The sequence below is a fragment of the Vicugna pacos genome, chromosome 8, assembly GCF_048564905.1.
Source record: "Vicugna pacos chromosome 8, VicPac4, whole genome shotgun sequence".
NCBI classification, from domain to species: domain Eukaryota; kingdom Metazoa; phylum Chordata; class Mammalia; order Artiodactyla; family Camelidae; genus Vicugna; species Vicugna pacos.
This window is the reverse complement of record NC_132994.1, coordinates 78,600,195-78,622,868: the sequence shown is the minus strand read 5'-3', so window position 1 is coordinate 78,622,868 and position 22,674 is coordinate 78,600,195. Positions and strand designations below refer to the sequence as shown.

At 48.9% G+C, this 22,674-nt stretch overlaps 2 protein-coding genes across 5 annotated transcripts; one reads left to right on the top strand and one right to left on the bottom strand.

The window, feature by feature from the left end:
* Positions 1–1,710: 1,710 nt before the first annotated feature.
* PHF10 (PHD finger protein 10) lies at positions 1,711–19,604 on the top strand. 4 transcript variants are annotated; one of them, XM_072966251.1, is made up of 13 exons: positions 1,843–2,016; positions 4,764–4,870; positions 7,024–7,154; positions 7,799–7,882; positions 8,783–8,916; positions 9,009–9,158; positions 9,943–10,052; positions 11,315–11,468; positions 13,256–13,411; positions 16,920–16,991; positions 17,792–17,900; positions 18,159–18,347; positions 19,419–19,604. In XM_072966251.1, the coding sequence occupies exons 1-13, from the start codon at positions 1,930–1,932 to the stop codon at positions 19,502–19,504; spliced, it is 1,569 nt and encodes a 522-aa protein (XP_072822352.1). In that variant the 5' UTR covers positions 1,843–1,929; the 3' UTR covers positions 19,505–19,604. The 4 variants fall into 4 exon arrangements, with proteins under 4 accessions (XP_072822351.1, XP_072822350.1, XP_072822352.1 ...); XM_072966250.1 differs by lacking the exon at positions 16,920–16,991 and having other exon boundaries at positions 1,711–2,016; positions 7,805–7,882; XM_072966249.1 differs by lacking the exon at positions 16,920–16,991 and having other exon boundaries at positions 1,711–2,016.
* C8H6orf120 (chromosome 8 C6orf120 homolog) lies at positions 18,614–21,345 on the bottom strand. Its single transcript, XM_072966253.1, has 2 exons — positions 21,265–21,345; positions 18,614–21,035 (listed from the first exon to the last, which is right to left on the bottom strand). Exon 2 carries the CDS (start codon positions 20,991–20,993, stop codon positions 20,436–20,438), a length of 558 nt encoding a protein of 185 aa, XP_072822354.1. The 5' UTR covers positions 20,994–21,035; positions 21,265–21,345; the 3' UTR covers positions 18,614–20,435.
* Between the last annotated feature and the right edge of the window lie 1,329 nt (positions 21,346–22,674).

Sequence of the window (22,674 nt, the reverse complement as noted above, 5' to 3'; positions counted from 1 at the left end):
GGGTATCTGATCTGACTGACGTCGTGAGACAAAGCAAAGTCTAGAATAGGAGTAGTTTTGTGAGTTTTAAGTCGTTGGTGATGCCATCTCTGATGTGATGCAAGTGGGGGAGTCAGGAAAGGGTGGCCTGGGAGAGTCAAAGGAGGCGGTTTTTGTCACCGCGGTGGGCTAGAGAAAATCGCTTTGTTTATCTTTACAGATTTGCTGAGTGTGAGCAGAAATAATGATGGAAAAGGAAGCCTGAGTGTACTCTCAATCCAGGAACATTCTCTGTCGCCATGAAACACGCTGTCTACACTCTCAGATAAGAGTCTCCCGGGAGGTCAACTTGAACACACTTTTGTCTCCCTTGTCACCTTATCACAGGTGTCTGGCATGTGTTCTTTTAAGGTTTACTTTTTTTCTTTTAATTTTTGGTGAAGTCCTGGAAGTGACCAGGTGAAGCCTAGGAACTAGAATCAGTAGTAAATTCAGTTCATAAAACCAGCTCTCGGTTTCTCGGTGCCTTTTACGGGGCTACCGTTGTACCATGCCCTTCACAGCAATCCTCAAGAGTCAATGAAGGATCGGCCACGTCCGACGCGGGTCAGTAGGGTCCCCAAACGTGCCCCGCGGATCGCGCGGCCTCGGTCCCCGCTCGCTAGCCCTCGCGTCTTTGGTGGGGCTGCTCCGTCAGCTACATTCCAAGGCCAGACCGGGAGCTCCTGCGTGTTGGGATCTGGGCGCGCACTGCGGCAGATGTGGATACACTTTCCAAACGAGAGCAAGCTGAGGATGTCTTTGGAAAGAACACATTCCACGGCAGGTGGTTCCGGAGCCCCGAGAGCTCGAGGCCGCGAACGGAGAACAAAGGCGGACGACGCGGCGACTGGGAACAGGGAACCCGAGGAGACAGCCCGGGGCCCTCACAGCCCACGGCGACGCAGCCCCGGGGAGCTCCGGGCAGGGCCGGGGGAGGGGACCCCCGGGAAGGAGGAGGGGCAGGGGGTGGGGACCTCCGGAGGGCGGGGGAGGGGACGGGAAGGAGGGACACCTGGGAGGGAGGGGCGGAGGGGAGGGACCCCCGGGAGGAGTGGAGGGAGGAGGGGGGGAGAGGGGGGAAGCCCCAGGGAGGAGGAGGAGGGCGCAGGGCGTAGGGGGCAGGGCAGCGGGGACCGACCGCGCGGGGGGGAACGGGGGAGGGACACCTGGGAGGGTGAGAGGTGGGGAGGGAGGGACCCCCGGGATGCAGGGTGCGGCGGAGGGGGAAGGGACCCCCGGGAGGAGAGGGAGGGGAGGGGGAGGGGCGGCAGCCCCGGGCGGGGCGCGGTGGGAGGAGAGGTCTGACGTGTGAGGGGCCGGGCCGGGCCGGGCCGGGCCGGGGGCGGCGGGGAGGGGGCGGCGGCGGCGGCGGCGGCGAGCGCTCCCAGGGCGGCGGGCCGGGGCGGGGCCGGGGGCTGAGGGGAGCGGCGAGAGGTGGGGCCGCGGAGCGCGCCGGGCTGCGGCGCCAGGAGGCGGGGGTGGCGCCGGCTGAGGGCCGCGTGGGGCGGAGGGCAGCGGCCGAGGGGCTGCGGCGGCGGCGGCGGCGGCGGCGGGAGCAGCGGCGGGAGCGGCGGCGCGGCGGCGGCGGCCCAGGGCGCTGAGGGCCGGGCAGGCGCGCAGGGCGGCGGGCTCGGCGGCCGGGCCGGGGCGGGGCGGGGCGGGGCGGGCCGGGCGGCAGGCGTCCTCGGCGGCGGCGCGCTGGCGGCGGCCATGGCGGTGGCGGCGGCGCTGGCGGGCCGCGGGGCGCGCGGGGGTAGGGGCCGGCCCCCGGGCGGCGGGCGGGCGGAGGGGGCGGGGCCCGGGCGGCGGGCGGCCCGCGCGGCGGCGGCAGCGGCGGCGGCGGCGGCGGCGGCGGCCGGGACGAGGCGGCGGCGGCGGCGGCGGCGGCGGCGCGGGGCGCTCGGGCTGATGGCGGCGGCGGGCGGCCCCGGGACGGCGCTGTCCCCGCGGCCGTGCGACAGCGACCCGGCCAGCCCTGGAGCGCAGTCCCCGAAGGTGAGGAGCGGCGGCGGGCCGGGGCCGGGGGGCGGGCCGGGCGGTGAGGAGGCCGGGACGGCGGGCCCGGGGCGGGGTGGTCGGCCCCCGGAGCCCGAGTCCTCGTCCCCCGGCGGGTCGGAGGCGGGTCGGCCTCGGCCCGGAGTCTTTTTGGCGGTTTGGGCGCAGGAGGCGCCGGAGCCCCCGGGAGCGTGTCCGCAGGTTCCGGGACGCGGCGTTCGGGGGGGCGGAAAACTTTCCTCGGAGACGGGCGCGGGCCTGAGCCTGTTTCCGAAGGAGCCTTGATTTGCGGACTCTGAAGTCGCGAACTGAAAACAGGGAAATGTAAACAACCGGGGAAACAGGACAGCCAGTTAGTGGACTTAGTTTGGGCAAGTGAGTCGGCAGCGGCTCTGGTATTTCCAGCGAACTGTCCGGCTTGCAGTGTGTGCTGTTTTGAGTTGGAAAGACGGCCTCGGGGTTCAGGCCGAGGTGCCCGCGGGGGAACCTGGGGGCAGCACAACGTCCTGCATTAAGACGTTTTGTTTTCAGTCAGTGCGCTGGCTGCTGACGGGAGGTCGGGACCTGAGAAGTTCGGTTGTACTGAAAGGCTGAAATCGGAGCCCGGTGGCGCACGTGGCGCTGGCGCTGCACCGGCCCCGGGGCGCTGACCGTGCAGGACCCCCCCCCCCCCCCCGGGAGGCCGGCGGGGCCGCAGGTGTCAGCGCGCACCTGTCTCCGCGCTCGGCCCTCCTGGGCCCGCCCGCCTGCGAGCCTCGCCCCGAGGGTGCTCGGGGTCAGTCCAGAGGGGAGCCTCCTGTGACCCTGAGGCGCAAGTGTCTGCTTCAGCCCGAAAACCTGGCCCTCAGTGTCGGTATCGCGGTTGCAGGCAGATTCTTTTCACTCAATCGCGTGTCATCATGTTACTAGGAACAATACTGCGCTTATGCCTCTCTGCTGTTCATTTTATTTAATAATGCAATTGCTGGGATTTGCAATAACAGATTCAAACACTGTGAAAGTGTGGTTTGAGCTTTTCTGAGGAGTTTGCATTTTTAATTTTTTGTCTCTTCGACTGTCTAAATTTTTTAGCCAAGGGAAATGTGCTTAAACAAATCTACATAGATACCCTTAGAGTGCTTAGAAGCAAGTAAGTAGAAAAGAATGATATTTGAATGCTTGTTGAATATAAAATGTTTCAACTGGGAGACTTGTTTTTTTTTTAATTCTTTTTTATTGAAGTGTAGTCAGTGAGTTTCAAGTGTACAGCAAAGCAATTCAGTTACACATATACGTGCACACCTATACATATTTTCAGTTCCTTTTACATTGCGGCTCATTACAAGAAACTGAATAAAGTTCCCTGTGCTGAACAGTAGGTCCTTGCTGGGGAGACTTGTTAAATGTAAATTTTTGGAGAATGGATTTAGACTGTTCTCCATGTGCTACCTGGCTGCTTATCTTAAGAGGAATGTACAGAGCTTTTGAATTGAATGCTTGTTTTGTAAGAACTGAATATGCCCCATCTTTTGCTATTTGGTAAAGAATCTGAGCAGATTCCTAACAGATGAAGCCATTTGAGACTTTATGATTATCACCATCTTAATTATATTAACTAACTTTTATTGGACACTTACATATTTGCTAGGCCTTGCTCTAAGTGCTCCTCCCCCTTCACTTATTCATTCCCGCATTAGCCAAGTAACTGAGGCATTGTTACTGTCTGGGTTTTACAGGTGAGGAGCAGTTCAGAGAGAGTCAGGACAGCTCTTCCCGTGCAGGGCAGTGGTGGCACTACCCTGGGCAGTCCACCTTTGGCCTGCCTGACCAGCACCCTTACCACCTCTGTGTTCTTAGAAGCATGGTATTTAACAAAGTTGCTTTGTCCTAGAAGCTACATTACCTCGATCCTTTTTTTTTCTCCTTTTTCAGTTTTATATTTAGTAGAATTATTACAGTTTGACTGCACATATGCATTATATTGCATATAAACACATATATACAGTGTACTGCACATTTTTTACCTCGATTCTTTAAAGCTATTTTTTAAGCCTTATGTCAGTAAGTTTTAGCTAATATGATTAAATCTGTTTCCTAACATTTGATACCTCATTCATTTCCTTGATGAAACAGTCTAACTTAACAGCCTTGATGTCACATAATGGAAAATGTCACGTAATTTTTTTAAGCCTCTTCTTTTTGAGGAGGTATAATGTGGTTATGTAGATGGATGATTCTTATTAGGATGTATTTTTGCTAAATTTTTACAATGTAAGAAAAAGATTAACAGGGTTGGTAATTGTTGGGTTTAGTCTTTGTGTGTCCTCTTTTCACAGGAATGTACCTGAACTAGCCAACTAGGATAGTGCAGTAAGCCCCCTGTGAGCTGAGTTAAACTGCAGATGATCTGTCTGTTTTTATCCTAGCTAGGGTAGGAGGGTTTGCTTTGACTGCAGAGTATTGCCGCTATTTTCTGTTTATTTGAAGCAGAAGCACTTTCACCTCTGTTGGGAAGAAAGCAAAAGTAGATTGAGATTTACAGGTTTATTGAAGATTTTCTTAGTTTGATTTGTATTGAAGGTTAGGATTTAGTTTTTTCCAGGTCTTGCCCATGCCAACTCTTGTCCCCTCTTAAATATAATAGAAAGCTAACAGTTGTACAACCAATTGTCCTCAGAAAGCCTTTGTAGCAAGTCTGGGAAGATACATAATCTTTTCTTATGTTTTATTCTTTGTCTTGTTATTTTCTGGATCTTTTAAATGTGTAGGACGATAACGAAGACAATTCAAACGATGGGACCCAGCCATCCAAAAGGAGGCGGATGGGCTCAGGAGACAGCTCCAGGAGCTGTGACACTTCGAGTCAAGACCTCGGGTACTGTCACTTTATTGCTTAATCGTATTTTCGGTGGTCTGTTTCTCTCTTCTGTGCCTCAGCTCCCTCCTTCCCTCCTTCTGGCTCTGGCAAAGCCGGTTGTTAGAGGTTGTGGAGTATTTTTTATTGTATTTTATAATGGCACCAAAGTTGCTTTTTACTACTCAGTGCAATTCAAAAAAAATTTTTATTGTGATAAAATACATGTAAAATTCACCATTTTAACTGTTTTTAAGTTGTGTAGTTCGGTAGTAGTAACTACATTCACAGTGTTTCGTAACCGTCACCATCACGCGTTTCCAAAACTTTTCCACTACTGCTGATAGAAAATGCATAACCATTAGCAGTAAAATCCCCAACGCCCCTCCGGCAGCCCTGGCAGCCACCATTCGACTGGGTCTTTATGGATCTGCCACATGTAAATGGGTCACACGGTGTTTGTCTCTGTGTCTGGCTTCTGTTCGTCAGCATACTTTCTTCAGAGTTCATCCAGTTTGTGGGCCGTGCTAGAACTTCCATCCTCTTTAAGGCTGAGTTACACTCCATCGTGTGGACCCACCATGTTTTGTTTATCTGTTCATCTGTTGATCGCACTGGGGCCATTTCCACCTTTGAGCTGGTGTCAGTAGTGCTGCTGTGGACGTTGGTGTGTAAGTGCCTGCTTAGAGCCCCGTTTTCAGCCCCTTTGGCTACATGCCTGGGAGGGGAACAGGTGGGTCATAGGGTAGCTCTCCACTTAGCTTTCTGAGGAGCAGTCGGACTGTTTTCCACAATGGAGGCACTGTTTTGTATTGCCACCAGCAGTGTGCAAAGTCTCTAATTCTTTCACATCTTTACGGCTTTGCTATAGCTCTGTTTTTTCTTTTTTTTTTTTGATAATAGCCATTCTGAAAGGTGCTAAGGGATATATTACTGTGATTTTGATTTGAATTTTCATAACGACTAGTCGTATTGAGCATCTTTTTATGCGTTTATTAGCCATTTATATATCTTCTTCAGAGAAATGTCCATTCAGGTTTTCTGCCCATTCTTAACTTTTTGTTGTTGTTGAGTTGTAGGAGTGCTTTATATGTTTCAGGTATTAATTTCTTATCAGATACATGATTTGCAAATATTTTCTCCCATTCTATAGGGTGACTTTTTACTCTATTGATAGTGTTCTTGGATTCACAAAAAAGGTTTAATTTTGCTGAAGTCTGAATTTTTTATTCTTTCTTTCCTGCTCGTGCTTTTGGTGTCATATCTAGAATCTGTTGCCAAATCCAAGGTGATGAAGATTTACTGCTAAGTTTTTTTCTACGAGTTTTCTAGTTTTAATTTTTACATTCAGGTCATGGACCCATTTTTGAATTAACTTTTCTTTGTGGTGTCAGGTACGGGTTCAGTTTCATACTGTTGTGTTTGGGTGTCCAGTTTCCAAGCACCACTTTTGGCAAAGCTGTTCTTTTTGTCTGTTACTTTTAACTGGACTGCTGCATGAAATCGTGTTACATTCCTGCTTGTGTTACCCAGTGATGAAAGCTGGACGTTGAATCGTTCCAGGTCCAGAAATGTGTCGTCCTTGCTGTTCAGGGTTGGGCCTGGCCTGCAGTGCACTGGTGCCATCAAACCGGGTTCACGCTCTGCTCCTGGGTTTGTGGGTCTGCGGTTCATCGGGAATAGGCGTTGAGAGTTCAGCCTTCTCAGCGGTCTGTGACTCCCTGAGCAGCAGATGGGAAGCAGAAGTTGATGACTTATACTTTGGGTGGACGACATGGTAGCTTAAGCCCAGGAGAAGGAGCTCGAAGCTAGTCTCACTGCCCGCTCTTTCAGAAACTCGGCCTTCTGCCCCTGCTCCTGGCGGCTGTGAGCCCTGGCTCTTCGCGGCGCAGAGATGTCACCTCCGTTGTGCTTTCTGAGCGGGTGCTTCAGATGGTGCTTTCTTTCCCCTCCACCTGCTTTGTGATTTTCTTTGATGCAAATGAAGTGGTAGGAACTTCTTTGTATTGCAAAGTCTCAGAAGACTGAGAATTTAAATAATTGAAATAGTTTTTTCCAAATCCTTAAAAATAAATATCCTCAAAAATATTTAAAAGTGAATGTCCTTTAAAATGAAAATGATTAAACTTCAGTAAAAGCCACATTTAATGCATAATATATATTTCTGTGCACAGCTTCAGCTACTATCCAGCGGAAAATCTGATCGAGTACAAGTGGCCGCCCGACGAAGCGGGAGAGTACTACATGCTCCAGGAGCAAGTCAGCGAATACCTGGGCGTGACCTCCTTCAAGCGGAAGTACCCAGGTACCGCCCGCGCCGCGGGTTAAGTCTGGCTTTGAGCTGACTGCTCATGTTAGGTAGTAATCCTTTTTGATGGTTGTCGACTTCTGAATATCTGAGTGTGGATGGTTTATGTTTCACACTTTTCTGCTGGCTGACTCTGCTTTGGGCTGTCCCACAGCGTCCCTCTCTGCTCTGTTTGTTCTTGTGCTTTATAGACTGATTTACAAGCAAATGAGGAAGAGGGGCTTCTGGGAAATTACAGGGCACTTTTGTTTTATAGCTGCATTATGAACCAGGGGTTTTGATTCTTACTGTTGCTCCTTGACTTTAGGGGTGGAGGTGGCTACAGAACCTGTATCTGAATTTGAGAAAGGTTGTACTTCGTCAACGATTCTGATATAGTGATTTGTTTTACCTTCTTGCTTTGGATTATTCTGTTTTCAGTTTTACTTTAACTTTTATTTCTTGAATTTGTAAGATTTTTTGTGTAGTCTTTTTAATATTTGAAATATGTAACATGAATTATTTGTTAAAATCCATGAAGATTTTAACTTTAACAATTTAAAAAAAATTTAAACTTTTAAAATTTTACAAATGGATAATGTTACAAATGCAAAAGACTATTTTTAATAGCTTTAATAGTCTTTTGTTCTTTTTGTTTGGAGATTTAGAGCGACGAGATTTGTCTCATAAGGAGAAACTCTACCTGAGAGAGCTAAATGTCATCACAGAAACTCAGTGCACTTTAGGTAATGAAAGCTTTTAATGTGCATTTTGAAAGCTGAACATGTACGAGGTGATGTCGGATGAATATTTATCTTCTTTCCCAAAGTATTTTACAAAATTCGTAGGACAGATTGAATTACTGAGATGCTGAATTGTTAACTTTGTTTTTGATTATTGTAAAAGTGTAAGGGAGACTGATATTTTATAACAGTATTGTTTTCTGATAACTTTCACAAAAGCGTCAAGGTGTGTGTGTATTTTGTGTGCAAAATTTGAATAGTACTTTTTAAAAGTATTGGTCCTTATCTCTTAAAAGACAAATTTTACTTAATTTTTAGCTACATGTAATTATCTCCGTATTTTATAATTTTCCTTTCATGAATATTTCAGTGCAACTTTTTAATGTAAAACCGTGGGAGCTCGTCTCGGCAGTGGGTGCAAACCTGACACTATGGGTTTGAAAGTCGCCTGTGTGACGTGTGTGTGTGTGTGACGTGCGTGTGTGCTGACACTTCTGGTGACATTGGAATGGACTCCAGTGTATCAGATTTGAGGACTGAGAACTGCAGTATATTGAAGCATTACTTTGCTTTCTCATCTGATGCCCTTTGTGAATTACCAGTGGTTCGTGTGCATCATTATTTAGAAATTGTTTCTCATAAAGGGATGGGTATTTATATGTAGTACATAGAATCTTAAGATTTTCATTGAAAAGTTGATCTTTGCCTTTGCTGTGTCTTTTTAAGTTTTGACTGTACTATGGATATTCTTTGTTACCATTTTCGAATGTATTAGAATATTTTGCTCTGACCACTGGAAAACCTCTTAAATGTGGTTTGATGGAAAAGCAGATTTTGAAAAGTGGAATGGTCACTTAGCCTTAAAAGAGCTTCTTTACCCTTTATTTTTTTTGTCTGAAATAGGTTTAACAGCATTGCGCAGTGATGAAGTCATTGATTTAATGATAAAAGAATATCCAGCCAAACATGCTGAATATTCTGTCATTCTGCAAGAAAAAGAGCGTCAGCGCATCACAGACCACTATAAAGAGTATTCGGTAAGTGCCGCAGTGACCAGCATCTTTGGTTTGGGGAGAGTGACATTTTATAAAGTTTTATGTGACTTCCCACTGTAATGTTTTTATTTCAGCAAATGCAACAGCAGAATACTCAGAAAGTTGAAGCCAGCAAAGTGCCTGAGTACATTAAGAAAGCGGCCAAAAAAGCAGCTGAATTTAACAGCAACCTGAACCGGGAGCGTCTGGAGGAGAGAAGAGCTTACTTTGACCTGCAGACACACGTAGGGCCCTGGGCTCGGGAGCCCCGCACCCGCCCGCTGCTCGTTACCCTGCATGCCTGACACTGCTGATGGTGTTTCGTCCGCTTGGTGTCCTGTCTTCCCCAGAATGGCAGATGTCACTTTCAGTGATGTGCCTGATAATGCTCAGTTCACTTGTGTTTGGTGTGTGTGTGGTGTGTTGTGTGTGTATGGTGTGTGTGTATGTGCACGGTGTGTGGGTGGTGTGGGTGTGTGGTGTGTGTATGTATGTTATGTGTGGTATGTGCGTGGAGTGTATATGTGGGGGGGTATGTGTGTGTATGTGTGTGGTGTGTGTGTGTGTACACGTGTGTGTGTGTGCTTCCTTGCTTTTTGGTTGACATTCTCCTGAAGGAACCTATTGGCTCCAGGACTATTGCTGTGTGTCCTGGGTGGGCGGGTGGAGGCGATTTCCATGGTAATCACGCAGTTCTCACGGTTACCCGGTGGGGCTGAGTCCAGAATTATTTCCATTTCATGGATGAGGAGGTTGAGCTCTGGAGGGTTAATAAAGAGCCCGGGTCACCTGCTGTTGAGGGGGGAGCAGACTCGCTGCCCTCCGTCAGGGGTGATGACCCTGGTGACCAGCCAGATGGGCTCACCTGAGGGACGAGAAACACCAGCTGTGCCGGCAGGCTTACGTCCTGGCATCTCCCATACTTTCACTTGTGGGGGAGGGACATGGGGAAGAGCGAGGGGGGATGGTGTCCTGAAGCCTTGGTTCCCCCTGTGGAATCAGGTTGTGTTTCTCTTTCTGTTGACCCAGGTTATTCAGGTGCCTCAGGGCAAATACAAAGTGTTGCCCACAGAGCGGACCAAGGTCAGTTCCTACCCGGTGGCTCTCATCCCAGGGCAGTTCCAGGAGTATTACAAAAGGTATGTAGTGGGTTTTTTCTGTTAGTATTGGCTGTGGGTGAGGGACTTCAAAGCCTTGTGTTTGCTTCCTGGCAGTCTCTGGCTCTGTAAGTGTCATCCTGAGATGTCATGTTACATTTGTGTCACTAGTCTCCATCCTCCGTGGTTTGGTGATGGTAGATGCTCTTCACCAGAACGTGAGCATCTCTAACAAGCCAGCTGCACACCTGTGTGTCTGTGCCCAGGTGCCGGCTTCCCCAGCCCATGCCCTGAAAGCGTGCTGGTATTGCCTGGCCACCAGGACGTGCAGGTTCTTGGGGCCCATGCCGACCTGTGCCTGGAGCTCTGCATTCACAGATGCCAAGGGGGGCTGGGGTCACGCAGGGGGCGCCGAGGGTTCCAAGGGACTGGGTGCTGCCGTTGCCAGGCTGCTGCTCCTCTGCCCTTCCCAACCTGGGTGTCGCTGCCAACGGCCCCTGCATCCCGGTGTCATGTCTCAGCTTTTCCTTCATAAGAAACCTCGTGTTCCTTAGACGACAGGATTTAAAAGACTGGGGTCAGACTACTTGAAAGTCAAATTTAAATCACGGGTTGGCAAATTTTAATTTTTGAACTTTGGGCTAAGCAAGTGGTGAAGAGTGACCCACGGCATGCCCGCCCTGTGCTCTCCAGCGCGGCACCTGGGGAGGGAGTTCTTAGGCTGCGGCCGCTGGCCCAGGTTGCAGAGTGCCCGCCGGCCTGGGAGGGTTGCCAGTCCCCGGGTTCAGAGTAATCAGATGATTCAGTTTGTTAGAATATATGCTTCCCAAATTGGTTTAAAATAATTTGTTCCTGAAAATTCTGTTTCTTAAGTGATGCCATGTCCCGGGCACTGCTCAGGGACACCAGAGCTTGGGAGGGAGGCAGCGCCCAAGCCCTGGCTACTGGGGAGGGTGGGAGGTGCAGGTGGTCGGCACGTGGAGTCTGTGCATGATTCTGTATGTACGGCTTCATCTTGTCCGATGACATTTTTTGAGAAGGAGGTGGTGTTGAGGGCAGAGGAGAGATAAGAATCAAACGTGTATTTTACACCCTTAGTCTGCTGGAAAAATGTTTAGGTTTTTTTATTTATTACTTGTCCCTATTTGATCACCAAAATGAAAAAAAAATTATTTATTGTCTCTGATTATTTTTCAGAAGTATTTGGGGTTAATTGAAAAGATCAGGCTATTTTTGTAGTCAGAAGTCGGTCTTTTTATATTTAACAATAAAGGAAAACTGAACCTCCTCCCTCTGCACTTCAGGTACTCACCAGATGAACTGCGGTATTTGCCGTTAAACACGGCGCTTTACGAGCCCCCGCTGGACCCCGAGCTCCCTGCTCTAGACAGTGACGGTGACTCCGACGAGGCGGAAGACAGTCGGGGTGATGAGAAACGGAGAAGTAAAGGCACTTCGGTGAGGGCGGTTTTCTTCAGTCAGAGGCTTTCCTTTCCCTTTGAATTTTTGCTGATTGCTTTCCTGGAGTGTCAAATTGAGTTCGTATTACTGCCCTCTTTTGGGAAAGGGGCGGTTGCATGTAATTTCCAGAAAGCTTTCACCAAGAAAAGTTATTTATCGTGTGTGTTGATATGGACTAGCTGTGTGCCGCCTTTGGTAAGTTTTATACTTAAAATTGCCTCTTTGTAGTTTTCATAAGTGGGTTAGGCACGGGACCCAACATTAGTTCATAATCTTATATATAAGTATCTTGGGTTGGGAGAGCACATTAACTTGTGTTCCTGCTGCTTAATTAATCGTCTTCAGCTTCTTCTAGGAAAACGTTAAGGTTACCGGTATGTTGGGCTGTTTGGTGGGTTTTCCTGCATGACTTTTGTGGTAGCAAAGTGCAGTTCAGGACGGGGGTGAGTTGGTTGCTCTGTGGAACTGAAGGAGTGTGGGAGCGACCCGGTGCAGGGTTCTGGTTTCATTTGGTGCTGCTTGTTCTCCAGCTGCCGTTTTTAACTTTTCCATCGCCAGTCTGAACCATGAGGCGGGTGCTGCACTTCTTTGCTCCTAACAGCTTTTGACAAGTGTTTAATGGCATGTGCTGCATAAAGTAAGATGCTCTTCAGATATTCAAGTGGTGACATGCTTTTCTCCTGTCACTTTGGTGCACGGAGTGCTTTGGCATGGTGAGGGTGTGATGAGGTCAACCTTCTCCCCCACTACTAGCAGGCATGTAAATTAATTCATTTTGGGCCAAAAGAGAGTATTTACCAAGATTTTTAACTTCCATGAAACTTAGCAAATACACTAATACAGTTTATCAGAAGAACCTAACCAGCTGGCAACCAAATTTAATGAGGAAAACAAGTCCATTGGAGTGTTAATAGTGTTTTCTATAATGGAAATGAGAAATAAATCTGTCGTCCACAGTGGGTAGTATGTTACACTTACCTGATTGAAACGGAGGTCAAAGAATATTTAATGACGTGATGAAGTGCACACAGTAGTTAAAAATGCTCAGACACACATGCACACATACATACAACGTAACTCAGTTTTGTTTTCAAGACCGAGGGCACGCGCGTGGGTAGGGTTTGTGTGAGCGCGCGAGTCGGGGGTCTGTGAGTACAAACACAGACCTCGATACAGCACGTTCCCGCAGCTGTCTCAGTGCTCGTCAGGGTGGTTGTGGATAACGTAAGTTTTCCATTTGCAGTTTTCACAATTTATGTGAACATAAAATTTTAATTCTAATCAGAAAATTTTAAATTAGAAAGTGAAGAATTAAATGATCGATCATTGAACTCCCCAACTTTGAGCATCTAAAATATGTCAGATTCTGTTATGAATACTTGGCCGTATGGGGCAACCCCACGTAGTGCTAGACAGTATTTTGTATGAGCAGATACACTCCCTCGTGACACAGTGAAATGGTGTCGAAGCCGTGCGGTGTAGTGAACAGTACTGGAAGTAGTAATTCTGTTCCTGTTGCCGAAGCCAGAAAGCAAAGTTGATTGAGGCCCTTGCTGGTGTAAACGGAACTGGCTTTCTGCTGTAATACATTTGTAAGATGGATAAATTGCTTCTAACATGACTCGCTTTAGTCTCCATTGGACAATGTTTTCTTAATTAGAATTACCTTTTTAGTTTTAAATGGATGGAACTCTGAAACCTTCTTGGGATATTTTCTGTGCTTCAAAGCGGACTCCAGTCTGTGTGAGCTGCAAGGGACCTTTGTTTGTGCCTCTGACTTGCAGGACAGCTCCTCCGGCAACGCATCCGAGGGAGAAGGCCTTCCAGACGGCCAGGAGGAGCCTCTGCCGGGAAGACAGCGGTCCAGGGACAAGGCCACTACTCCAAGAAAAGATGCTTCCAAGCGTTCTGTACTGTCCAAGTCAGTTCCTGGGTACAAGGTAGAAGAAAAAAGCCCCTGACTCAGCCTCCTTCCCGACAGCCTCTCTCCCTGAGATACTTGCACTTTGAGCCTCCGAGTTGCGGAGCCCCGCCTGCCACCCCCTCGCTGTTCTTTGCGGTGTGTGTCCTCTGTCACAGCCTCCTTCCTTTCGCTTCACCTTCCTGGTGGCTTTTCTGTCACTCTGGCTATGGTGTAGCTTCTGTTTCCTGTATGTGTACGATTTATAAGGGAATTTTTTTTCTTTTGAATAATAACCAGGCAAGTATGGGTTTTTAAAAAATTCTCTCACAGGCAGAACTTTGTGCTTGTTTCCTCGGGCTGAAAATCCCGGTTGTCTGACACTGAAGGTGCCCTGATCTTTGGTGCTGGCTGAGAAGCAGGGAGGGGACCTGCTGGCGTGAGCTGCGCGCCCGAGGTGCCTTTTGTTTAGAAAGGCCTGGGTTTGCTCTAGGGACCATCTGACTGACGTGGCAGACTCAGCTAACTCTGTGATGGCACATGGTACAGCTTGTCGTTTGCACGGCGGTGATTTCTTGCCCCCCCGGGCAGAGGGCCTGAGCAGCGCCAGGGCGGGGGCCCCCCGCTCGGAGGGTGGTCTGGGTAGGTGTGCTTGTTAGCCGACTGGTCTGGTTGCTCTCAGAGTCCGGCTGTTGGCTGCTGTCAGCACTGTCACTGTGACTGCTTCCTTCCGCTGTCTGCCCGCCCCTCAGAGGGCTGGTGAGCGGTGAGCAGCCTTCCCACTTACGGGGACTGAAGAATGTCACTGAAGGAGCAGAATTAGTGGCCGTGGTGACAGGGAAGTGAGTGTGTATCAGGTGTGCTTGTTACCTGGTCATGGAGGTGTTTGGAAGAGCGTTCTAGAGCAAGGTGATGAGACAGCTTTGTGAAGTGGAGCTGCCTGACCCCGAGTATGTCCGAACCGGGGCCATGGCGGGTGGCCCGGAGCAGGCCCCAGCGGGCCCTGGCCAGTGTCCCTTCAGCCTCTCCTAGAACCTCCAAGCTGTCCGCTTGCCTCTCTTTTCCCGAAGTGAAAAAGCAGCTTAACAGAGGAGTGTGTTCCGCACCTAATTAGAAGATGCCTCTCCAGCATCCGCTGACCAGCCCGTGGCGAGCGAGGCCTCACTCAGCAGGGGCGGCTTCAGGAGGCCGTAGCCACCCGGCCTTTGTTCTTGTTCTCACATAAGTAGCTTATCTACTTTTTAAACTAAAGATTTGAATTACTGCTTAATAACTGAAAGCAGATGGACTCCAAAGATGACATTCTGGGAAGTTAGCCTGTGTGTGTGCTGAGCAGCGCGCGTCTGGCGGAGGAGGGCTCGCAGGGGAGCTGCGGCTCCGAGCGTGGTGCCGCTAGGGAGCTGGACTTCCAGACTCGGGCCTGGGCCCCCCTGGCTTAACGGAGAAGGAGGGCTGAAACAGATGTTCTAACAGGCTGAAAATGAAGAACTAGTCAGTCCTATCGTTGACTTAAGATAGAAGAAATCATACAGGTTAACCTAAATTGATAGTCCTCAAGGGGTCTGACATGCAAAATGCACATTTTATAATTTTCTGTGAACATTTTTAGTACCTAAAAATGTTTCAGGTATTTCAAAGTTTGGAACAACCAGTATCTAGACTTAATACATTAATGTGAACATGTTTGTTAAAAGTTAACCTCTCTATGAAAAGTATGAATAAGCCAAGATGTGCCTAAATCTTAGGGTACTTCAAGCTGAAGGTGATACATAAATACGTTTTAAAATATGGGAGCTAAGAAAAAATATAATGTATCCGATGTCTTGCGTAGTAAGATTCACTAGTGCTTGCTCTTAATGTGTAGGACAGGATTGTTTAGGTTACATTAACCTGGAATTAAAGCATAATTATCAGGATTCAGGCCTATGTTATAGGTATGTAATCAAATTCTGTACTATAACAGTGCTACCATGAAAGTCTCACTGTCTCTGGTGACTTTTCAAGTAGGAAAGTGAGTGTATTATGAGCCTTTTCTCTGAGTTGCTGAGACTTCTTAGGGAGAGTATTTAATTTTCTTGTCAGTAGTGAAACTTGGATGTTTTCGCTGTTACGAAGTAGAGCTGACTGTCTCCAGCAGACGTACGTAGGGTTCTGTCCCGCTGACCTCAGGGGAGTCCACACCCCGCTCCCTTCCTCCTCTGCCAGCTCTGCATTGGAGCTGGGGGTGGTGTGTTCAGTCCTGGGAGCGAGTGGTGTGGCTCCTTAGGGGGTCAGGGTGCTTGGCGAGCACGAGCTGTGGCGAGCTGTGGCGTCATCGTCATCGTCGGAGATGCCACAAGGCTCTGTCTCCGTCCCCACCCCGTCCCTCCCTTCTCCACCTCACCTCTCCCTCTTGTCATGAAGATGAAGACTATTGGGTAAGAAAACTTTTAAGTGGTTTAACAAAACATTATGGTTTTAAGCTTAGACGTAAACGTAAGATTTTCTCGGTGTCCCTTTTATCATAGGTGTTCAATGTATTTTTTAGTAATTGTAGAACTTGAACTGCACTAGAATGTGAATGACTAGCTTTGTGTCTCACTCCTTTTGACTTCTGTAAAAGAATCTCCCGTGAGGAGTTCTCATTTGAGAGTTTAATGCCGTGTGGTTACTTCCTTGACTTTCCTGACAAATATTAAAGTATGTAGTGTGCCAGCGTCTTCCCTCGAACTGTAATAAGTATTGAGTAAGCGTAGCGTTTCCGTTTAGCGCCGGTACCACAACCGGAAGTTCTTCATTTTGGTGGAGTGAGGGGTAGCTTTCTGCAGCATATTATGGCAGTTACAGATTTGATATAACCGAATCAGAAAATCTGGATCATAGAAGTGCACTTCCTAGCTGTTTTTATTTAGGTGCAGGAAACACAGTGAGAACTTACGCATTAGAATGTAGCAGTAACAGCAGAGGGTGGCTACACTGCAAGGCATAAGGGGCCGCAGCATGTGACACTGTCCTTTTGTTGGGGTAGCAGGGTGGAAAGGCACACAGGAGATGGAGACTAGTCGATGGTAAAGCTTTATATGTGTGTTTTAACTTCCATGATATTTATTATTTTGTGGAGACACTTGTGATTGTTTAGAGTTACTGTTTTTATTATATTTATGTATAAGGTTGACTTTTTAAAATAAATAAGTCAAAAATTATTTTTGAATGCCTCTGTCATCTTTTGTAAAGAAAGATAAGTAAAAAATAAAAAACCTAAAGAATTAAGAACAAATTGTTTGGCTGAACAGATTTGGAAGGTGGCAGTGAGATATTTCAAAGCTGGAGTAATACTGTATACAAGGTTGGAATTTTGTTTAGGCTCCTCTTTAGTTCAGTACCTGAGGAAAGGGAAATAAGATGTGTTTGGCCAGGCTGTAATAAAACAGAAATATTTCTACTTAAAATACTTCTCCTCCCAGTTTTTGTGTAAACGAGTGAGTGAGTGAATGGGTGTCGCTCCGGCCCCACCTCACCCTTGGCCCCTGCTTGTTCTCTTTTCTGTCTGCTGCTCCGTATTCACACAGGTTCACGGTGAACATCGTGTCATTCTTGTCCAGGCTGTGATGTCCGAGTGTTCCCCAACCCCCGAGTCTCAGGTGCAGCGAACCTCCTCTTCTTCATCCTTTTCTGTGTTGCCAAGTGCTCTTTTAAAACCTAGAGTGCCTCTATTGGATTGTAGTTTTTAATCTGAAGGATGAATGGTACTTAAAGCACAGGGTTGGCCTCCTTTTGTTAAGTGGTAATTTTTTTTGCTTATCTGGAAACTGCTTTTCGCCTGTATGTTTCCTGCGTCATAGTGAGCGCCTTTTCCCTGAGTGTAGGCTCCTTTATGAATGTATTGGGTCTGCAAAGGGAGTGTCGCACAACTCTGTGTCCCACAAACATTTATGCACATGACAGTGTATGCACGAGGCATTTCAATTAAAAATGTTAAAACATTGATTTTATAGATCTAGTTTCACAATTTTGGAAAATAGGGGTTTCTAAACAGAATTGGCATATAAGCTGCTTAAAATGGGGTCTTCTCTTTTGTAATGAGCCTCAATAACTTCCATGTAATGGTGCTTGGTACTCGGATTTTCTCTCAGTTAACAGGGTGGTTGGACGGGGTGTCGGTCCTCCCCTCCGGTTCACGATACAGATCCCACCAGGCACGTAGGGAGCGTAGATGCTACATTTAATCCCAGAGTGAGATCACGCCATTGACAGGATTTAAAGATGAAATCTAAAGCTTTAGTCAGTAGGCTTTGTTGAAGGAGACTCGTGTCAAGCTATGTCTTTCATAAAGGTTAGGAAGGTGCTGCAAGTAAAAAGGTAAGGCAAGATAGTGTGCTTCCTCTTGACCCCAGAGTCAGTTCTTCTGGCATGAATTCATAGCCCTCTTCTACCCTTCCAGCCAAAGGTCATTCCAAATGCTCTATGTGGAATTTGTCTGAAGGGTAAGGAGTCCAACAAGAAAGGGAAGGCTGAGTCACTGATACACTGCTCCCAGTGTGATAACAGCGGTGAGTACTGGCGCATCCTAACACCTTTCCCACCCTGTCAGTTGCTTCCGACGCGAGGATCTGGGTTGTCAGCTAGGCTTGAACCAAAGAATCATCAAATACCCAACAGTCCATGTATCTTCCTCTGTGTTGTATTTTCGTTCCTCTGTGGCGGTTAAACATCATAGCCATTCTTGAGAAACCCAGACTAGCACTCATTATGCCATGCTAAGTTAAACGTCCTTGTGTGACACACTACTAACACTGGTTTTGGTTTAGGCCACCCTTCTTGCCTGGACATGACCCTGGAGCTTGTTTCTATGATTAAGACCTACCCATGGCAGTGTATGGAGTGTAAGACTTGCATTATTTGTGGACAGCCCCACCACGAAGAAGAAATGATGTTCTGTGATGTGTGTGACAGAGGTTATCATACTTTTTGTGTGGGCCTTGGTGCTATTCCATCAGGTAAAGATTAAAAAAGGAGCGTTTGAGCAAAGGGGCTCTTGACCTTTTTTTTTTTTTAAGGCTGCACGAACACCATAATGACATGAAGGCCTGTAGACCCTTCTGTTCACAAGAAGTGACCAAAGCTGTGACCATGTCCACCTGCTTTTCACCCCTAGACAAGCTGACTAAGGGACAAGTGAGACGCAGACTGTCTCGCTGAAGTTTTGGAAGTAAAGCCCAATGTGTAGCATGTTTTCCACTGAAACAGAAAAGCAGCAGCTCAGTCTGCTTCATACCTTGATTTTATTTGTGTGCGTCATTTAGACACTTAACAGAATAACTGCTACGCATTTATACACATTAAACCAGATTTCTGTAAACTGAGGCAGTATGACAATTCCAGGCAACTTCAGAATAAACAAATAGTAAATCACAGTAATTGGACTGAAACATTACACACGTAACTGTGTAATTTTAGAACTTATTTGCATAGTTAACACTGTATAGTACTTTATAAAATATATGCTTAGAACTGGGTTTCCTAGGAATCACTGAGATGCGAGCAACGCCAGTCATCCAGAGTTCTGTAGTGATTCAGACCAGGGGTGTCATATACCGTGTCACTGCTGTCAGATGCTTGATCAGCTTTAAGTGCTGTCAGCACAGCACCCCAGGACTTGAGAGGGTGCTGACACACAGCTGCCAGTGAGCAAGAGAGGAAAAGGCTGAAAATGAGCCAGACGCAGTAACAGGTTTTATGTTAGGATTTGTATGACTGAACTTTTAAACTATGATAGTGTTTGAATTCCAGAAAGGACCGTGACAGTTTTTGGAAGGTCCCTGTGGTTATTCTGCCCCTCCCGTGACCCCTCCCTCTCCCGTGTGTCCACAGGGCGCTGATGACACTGACTACTGAAAGGGAAGTTTACATCATTTTCCCTAAATGAAGGAGCTCCTTAGTGCCCGTCCCACCACGTAGCCACTGAGGATTATCATTAGCCATAGCTAAGGACAGACAGCTAAATGGTTTAAAGTTCAGCCCTAAAAAGTTAAATTTCATTCTGTATTAATTAACAATTTTTCTCCTAGGTCGCTGGATTTGTGACTGTTGTCAGCGAGCTCCCCCAACACCCAGGAAGGTGGGCAGAAGGGGGAAAAACAGCAAAGAGGGATAGTAATTTGACCCAGTACTGTAATACGCACTTAAATGAGATATTTGGTGCCAATTTATTTACAATTCTCATTTTTATGCCAATAAAAGTTTTTTGAAATTAACTATGTGCTTAAAATCTGCAAGTTGATTATTTATTATAAGCTACTCTTACCTTTGAAACCAGTTTCAGGTAGAAAATAGTTCCCTCCTCCAGAAAGTCTTTATTCTTAGTACTTTGGCTATCTCCAGAAATTTGATGGTAGTATTAGGCAACTTAATTTGAAATGCTTAACTGTTTCTCCATTAGCCTAAAAGTTACTATTACTTTGTCCTTTCTGGCTTACCATGGGTAGCATAGCAAAGTTATCTAATAATGGAAGAATTTTAATAGGAGCCCAAGATGGTAAAATTACTAATGGCCTGATGAGATGTGATGCAGGGGAGGGTTTAGAACTGCCGTTAACTGGCAGGGGAAGAGGCCTGCCCACCAGAAATCCTGTGTGGGTAGGAGGAGCCGTCCCCGCTAGGGGCGCAGGCTTGGGGCTCTTGTCTGTGCTCAGTCAAGTACGGAGAAACCATTACATTTCAGACTTGCTTTTAGCAACTCTTAAAAGCTCAGACATTCCATATAACTGCATTTAGCGTCACTAACTAGAGGAAAAGCCTACCTCACTGTAATAACCTGTTTTGCTACCTGACAAACTTATCAGAATGGGGTTTAAACATTGTATTGTGCATATTCCTTTCACAGGACTTCTGATCTGTAAAAACACCGTGCTTGCTGCTTTTCGTACTTTGGGGTGACTGAGGTAACAAAACTATGGCTTTATTTTTCCATCTCCGACTAGAAAAGTTAACCAGAACTCCAACCAGGTCAAAGTAGCCAGGTTCGCGGTGAACCTCAGTCAGCTTCACAGACTAAGGGTCTCATTCTCCAGACTATGTTCAATGAATCAAAAAAGGATTTCCAGGACCAATTTCAGAATGCTAATTAGTATCGTCCACAGAACAGACTCCTCTTCCTGAGACGCGTCCTGCGGGGCGTCAGCGCGCGCGTGCCCCGCGTCCGCGCCGTCGGAGGGGGCGGCCGCGCCGGGCAGCGGCGGCTCCACGGTCGTGTCGAGGTACACCTTCATCTCAAACTCGCTCTCGCGGTGGGACGGGTGCCCGTACACGCCGATGCCCACAGGCCGCCGGAAGTGCGCGGGGACGAGCACCACGTCGGGGCCGCAGGTGACGGCCTGCAGCGCGTAGTCGTCGAAGCTGGGGTGCAGCGTGCTGTCGGACACGTACAGGTCCGCGTCGCCGCGCAGGCTGCGCATCTGCAGCACGATCTTCCCCTCGTGGTTCAGCCGCAGGTAGCTGTAGTTGCCGGCGCCGATCTGGCCCTGCACGACGTGCAGCAGGACCCACTCCGCCGGGACCTCCTCCTCCTCCGCAAGGCCGTCGGCGCAGGAGGCGGCCTGGGTCGCCAGAAGGACCAGGAACGCGCCCGTCCAGGGGGCGGCCATGGCGCGGCGCCTAGCGCGGCAGCGCCCTCATCCGCGAGCGCCCTGCGGACAGACGGCAGGCCCGCTGAGTGCGCCCGGCCCCCGCTCAGGAGCCGCACACCGCGGCGGGCCCCGGCCCGGGACAGGGGGGCACCGCGGGGAACCGGCGGGGGAGCGCGCTGGGGGGCGAGGCGCAAAGGCAGGGCGTTGCCAGGGGAGAGGCGGGGCCGGGCCCGGGGCTCCGTCGGGGACGAGCGCGGGAGGCAGGCCTGGCCTCCGCCGCCGGACTCACCTCCGCTCCCGCAGGGTGCCGCTCCGGGAGCATCCGGGCCGCGCAGCCGCGCCGGAAATGAGGTGCGCCCGGAAGTGGGACGGCGCCCGGAACTGAGGCGAAGCCCGGAAGTGGGGTTGTTGTGGGGGTGGGGTGGGACTCCGGGCTCTCGCGAGAATGGCGCTAGTGCTGAGGGCGCTCGGCAGCGGCGGCTCGTAACCAGGGCGACGGGGGCGGGGCGTGGGGCCGCCGCGCCCCGGCGCTCACCTGGGCTGCGCGTCCACCTGGCGGCTCGCGGGAGGTCCCGGAGCGTCCGCAGGTGAGACACCGTTGTCCGGGCACCTGTCACCTGTTATGTTTCTCTCAAGAACTTGGTACGTCTTGAAATGCTCTTAAGGGGATCAACGGAAGGAGGGTATCGATTTTTTAAAAAATTAAAGCAGCTAAATATAAATAGTAGTAGAAACTTTTAAAACACTTAATAGTTTGGGAAAGGACTTAAGGACCTGGAAACGCCCGAGGATAAGTGGGTGGCGTCCGCACGCCCCTGTTGCAGCCGGTGCTCCATTTCACACCGGTTCTGTGCTCGGAGCTGGAGCCCGAGCCCGCCTCCCACGCCTTCCGAACTCAAGAGTGAGGCGGCGTGTTCCTGCCTTGCTTAGCGGCTCAAAGAGGAAGATTGTGATCTTTTCTAATCGGAAGGGCGTAGTTTTCTTTCTCAAACTACACACATACACAAGGAATAGTACCAGAAGGAGGTGCACATGGTTTTTACAGTGGTGCCTCTGGAGAAGGAGAGAATAGTTAGGTTTTTTTCCTTGTGTGGATCTTCTAATTTTGTGCAGTTGACATGCACTGCTGTATCAGTGACGGGGGCTTGAATGCACAGCCCCCAGTTATCTGGGATCGCCGTCTGCTTTGTGTTTACTGACTTAACTTTGACACAGGGATCCTTCACAGCCCCTTGTCTTCACGTCCTCATAAAGTGCTTATGTCGTCTGAGACACACGAGAATCCCATTGAAAGATACCTGTAGTGCGTCCTTTCAGACTTGTTCCTGTGATGCGCACAGGAGACTCTTGCATTGACTTTCCCTGGGGAAGGCACAGCAAGGAGAGGGGGTCAAGGGGTAAAGGCTAGCTGTGTTGTTTCTGCATTATTTGAATATTTTGCTTTGTGCTGTTGTTGTAGATGAGAAAAGTTAAACGATTTCTGCCCGGGAGGGTAGGCTAGTGCTGTAGTGAAGGACCCTGACGGATTAGCATGTGTCCTGCCCGCTGGGTCTTGTTGGAGCTGGCTGCAATCAGAGACCCCGTCCATCCTTTGGTTCCCTGTTCAGTGGGCCCCCCCCAAACCTCTGTACTTAGCCAGTAGTTGGGGGAGAGAAGAGAGTTGGGCAGTAGAGTTTTATGGGCTGGGCTGGTAGGTGGC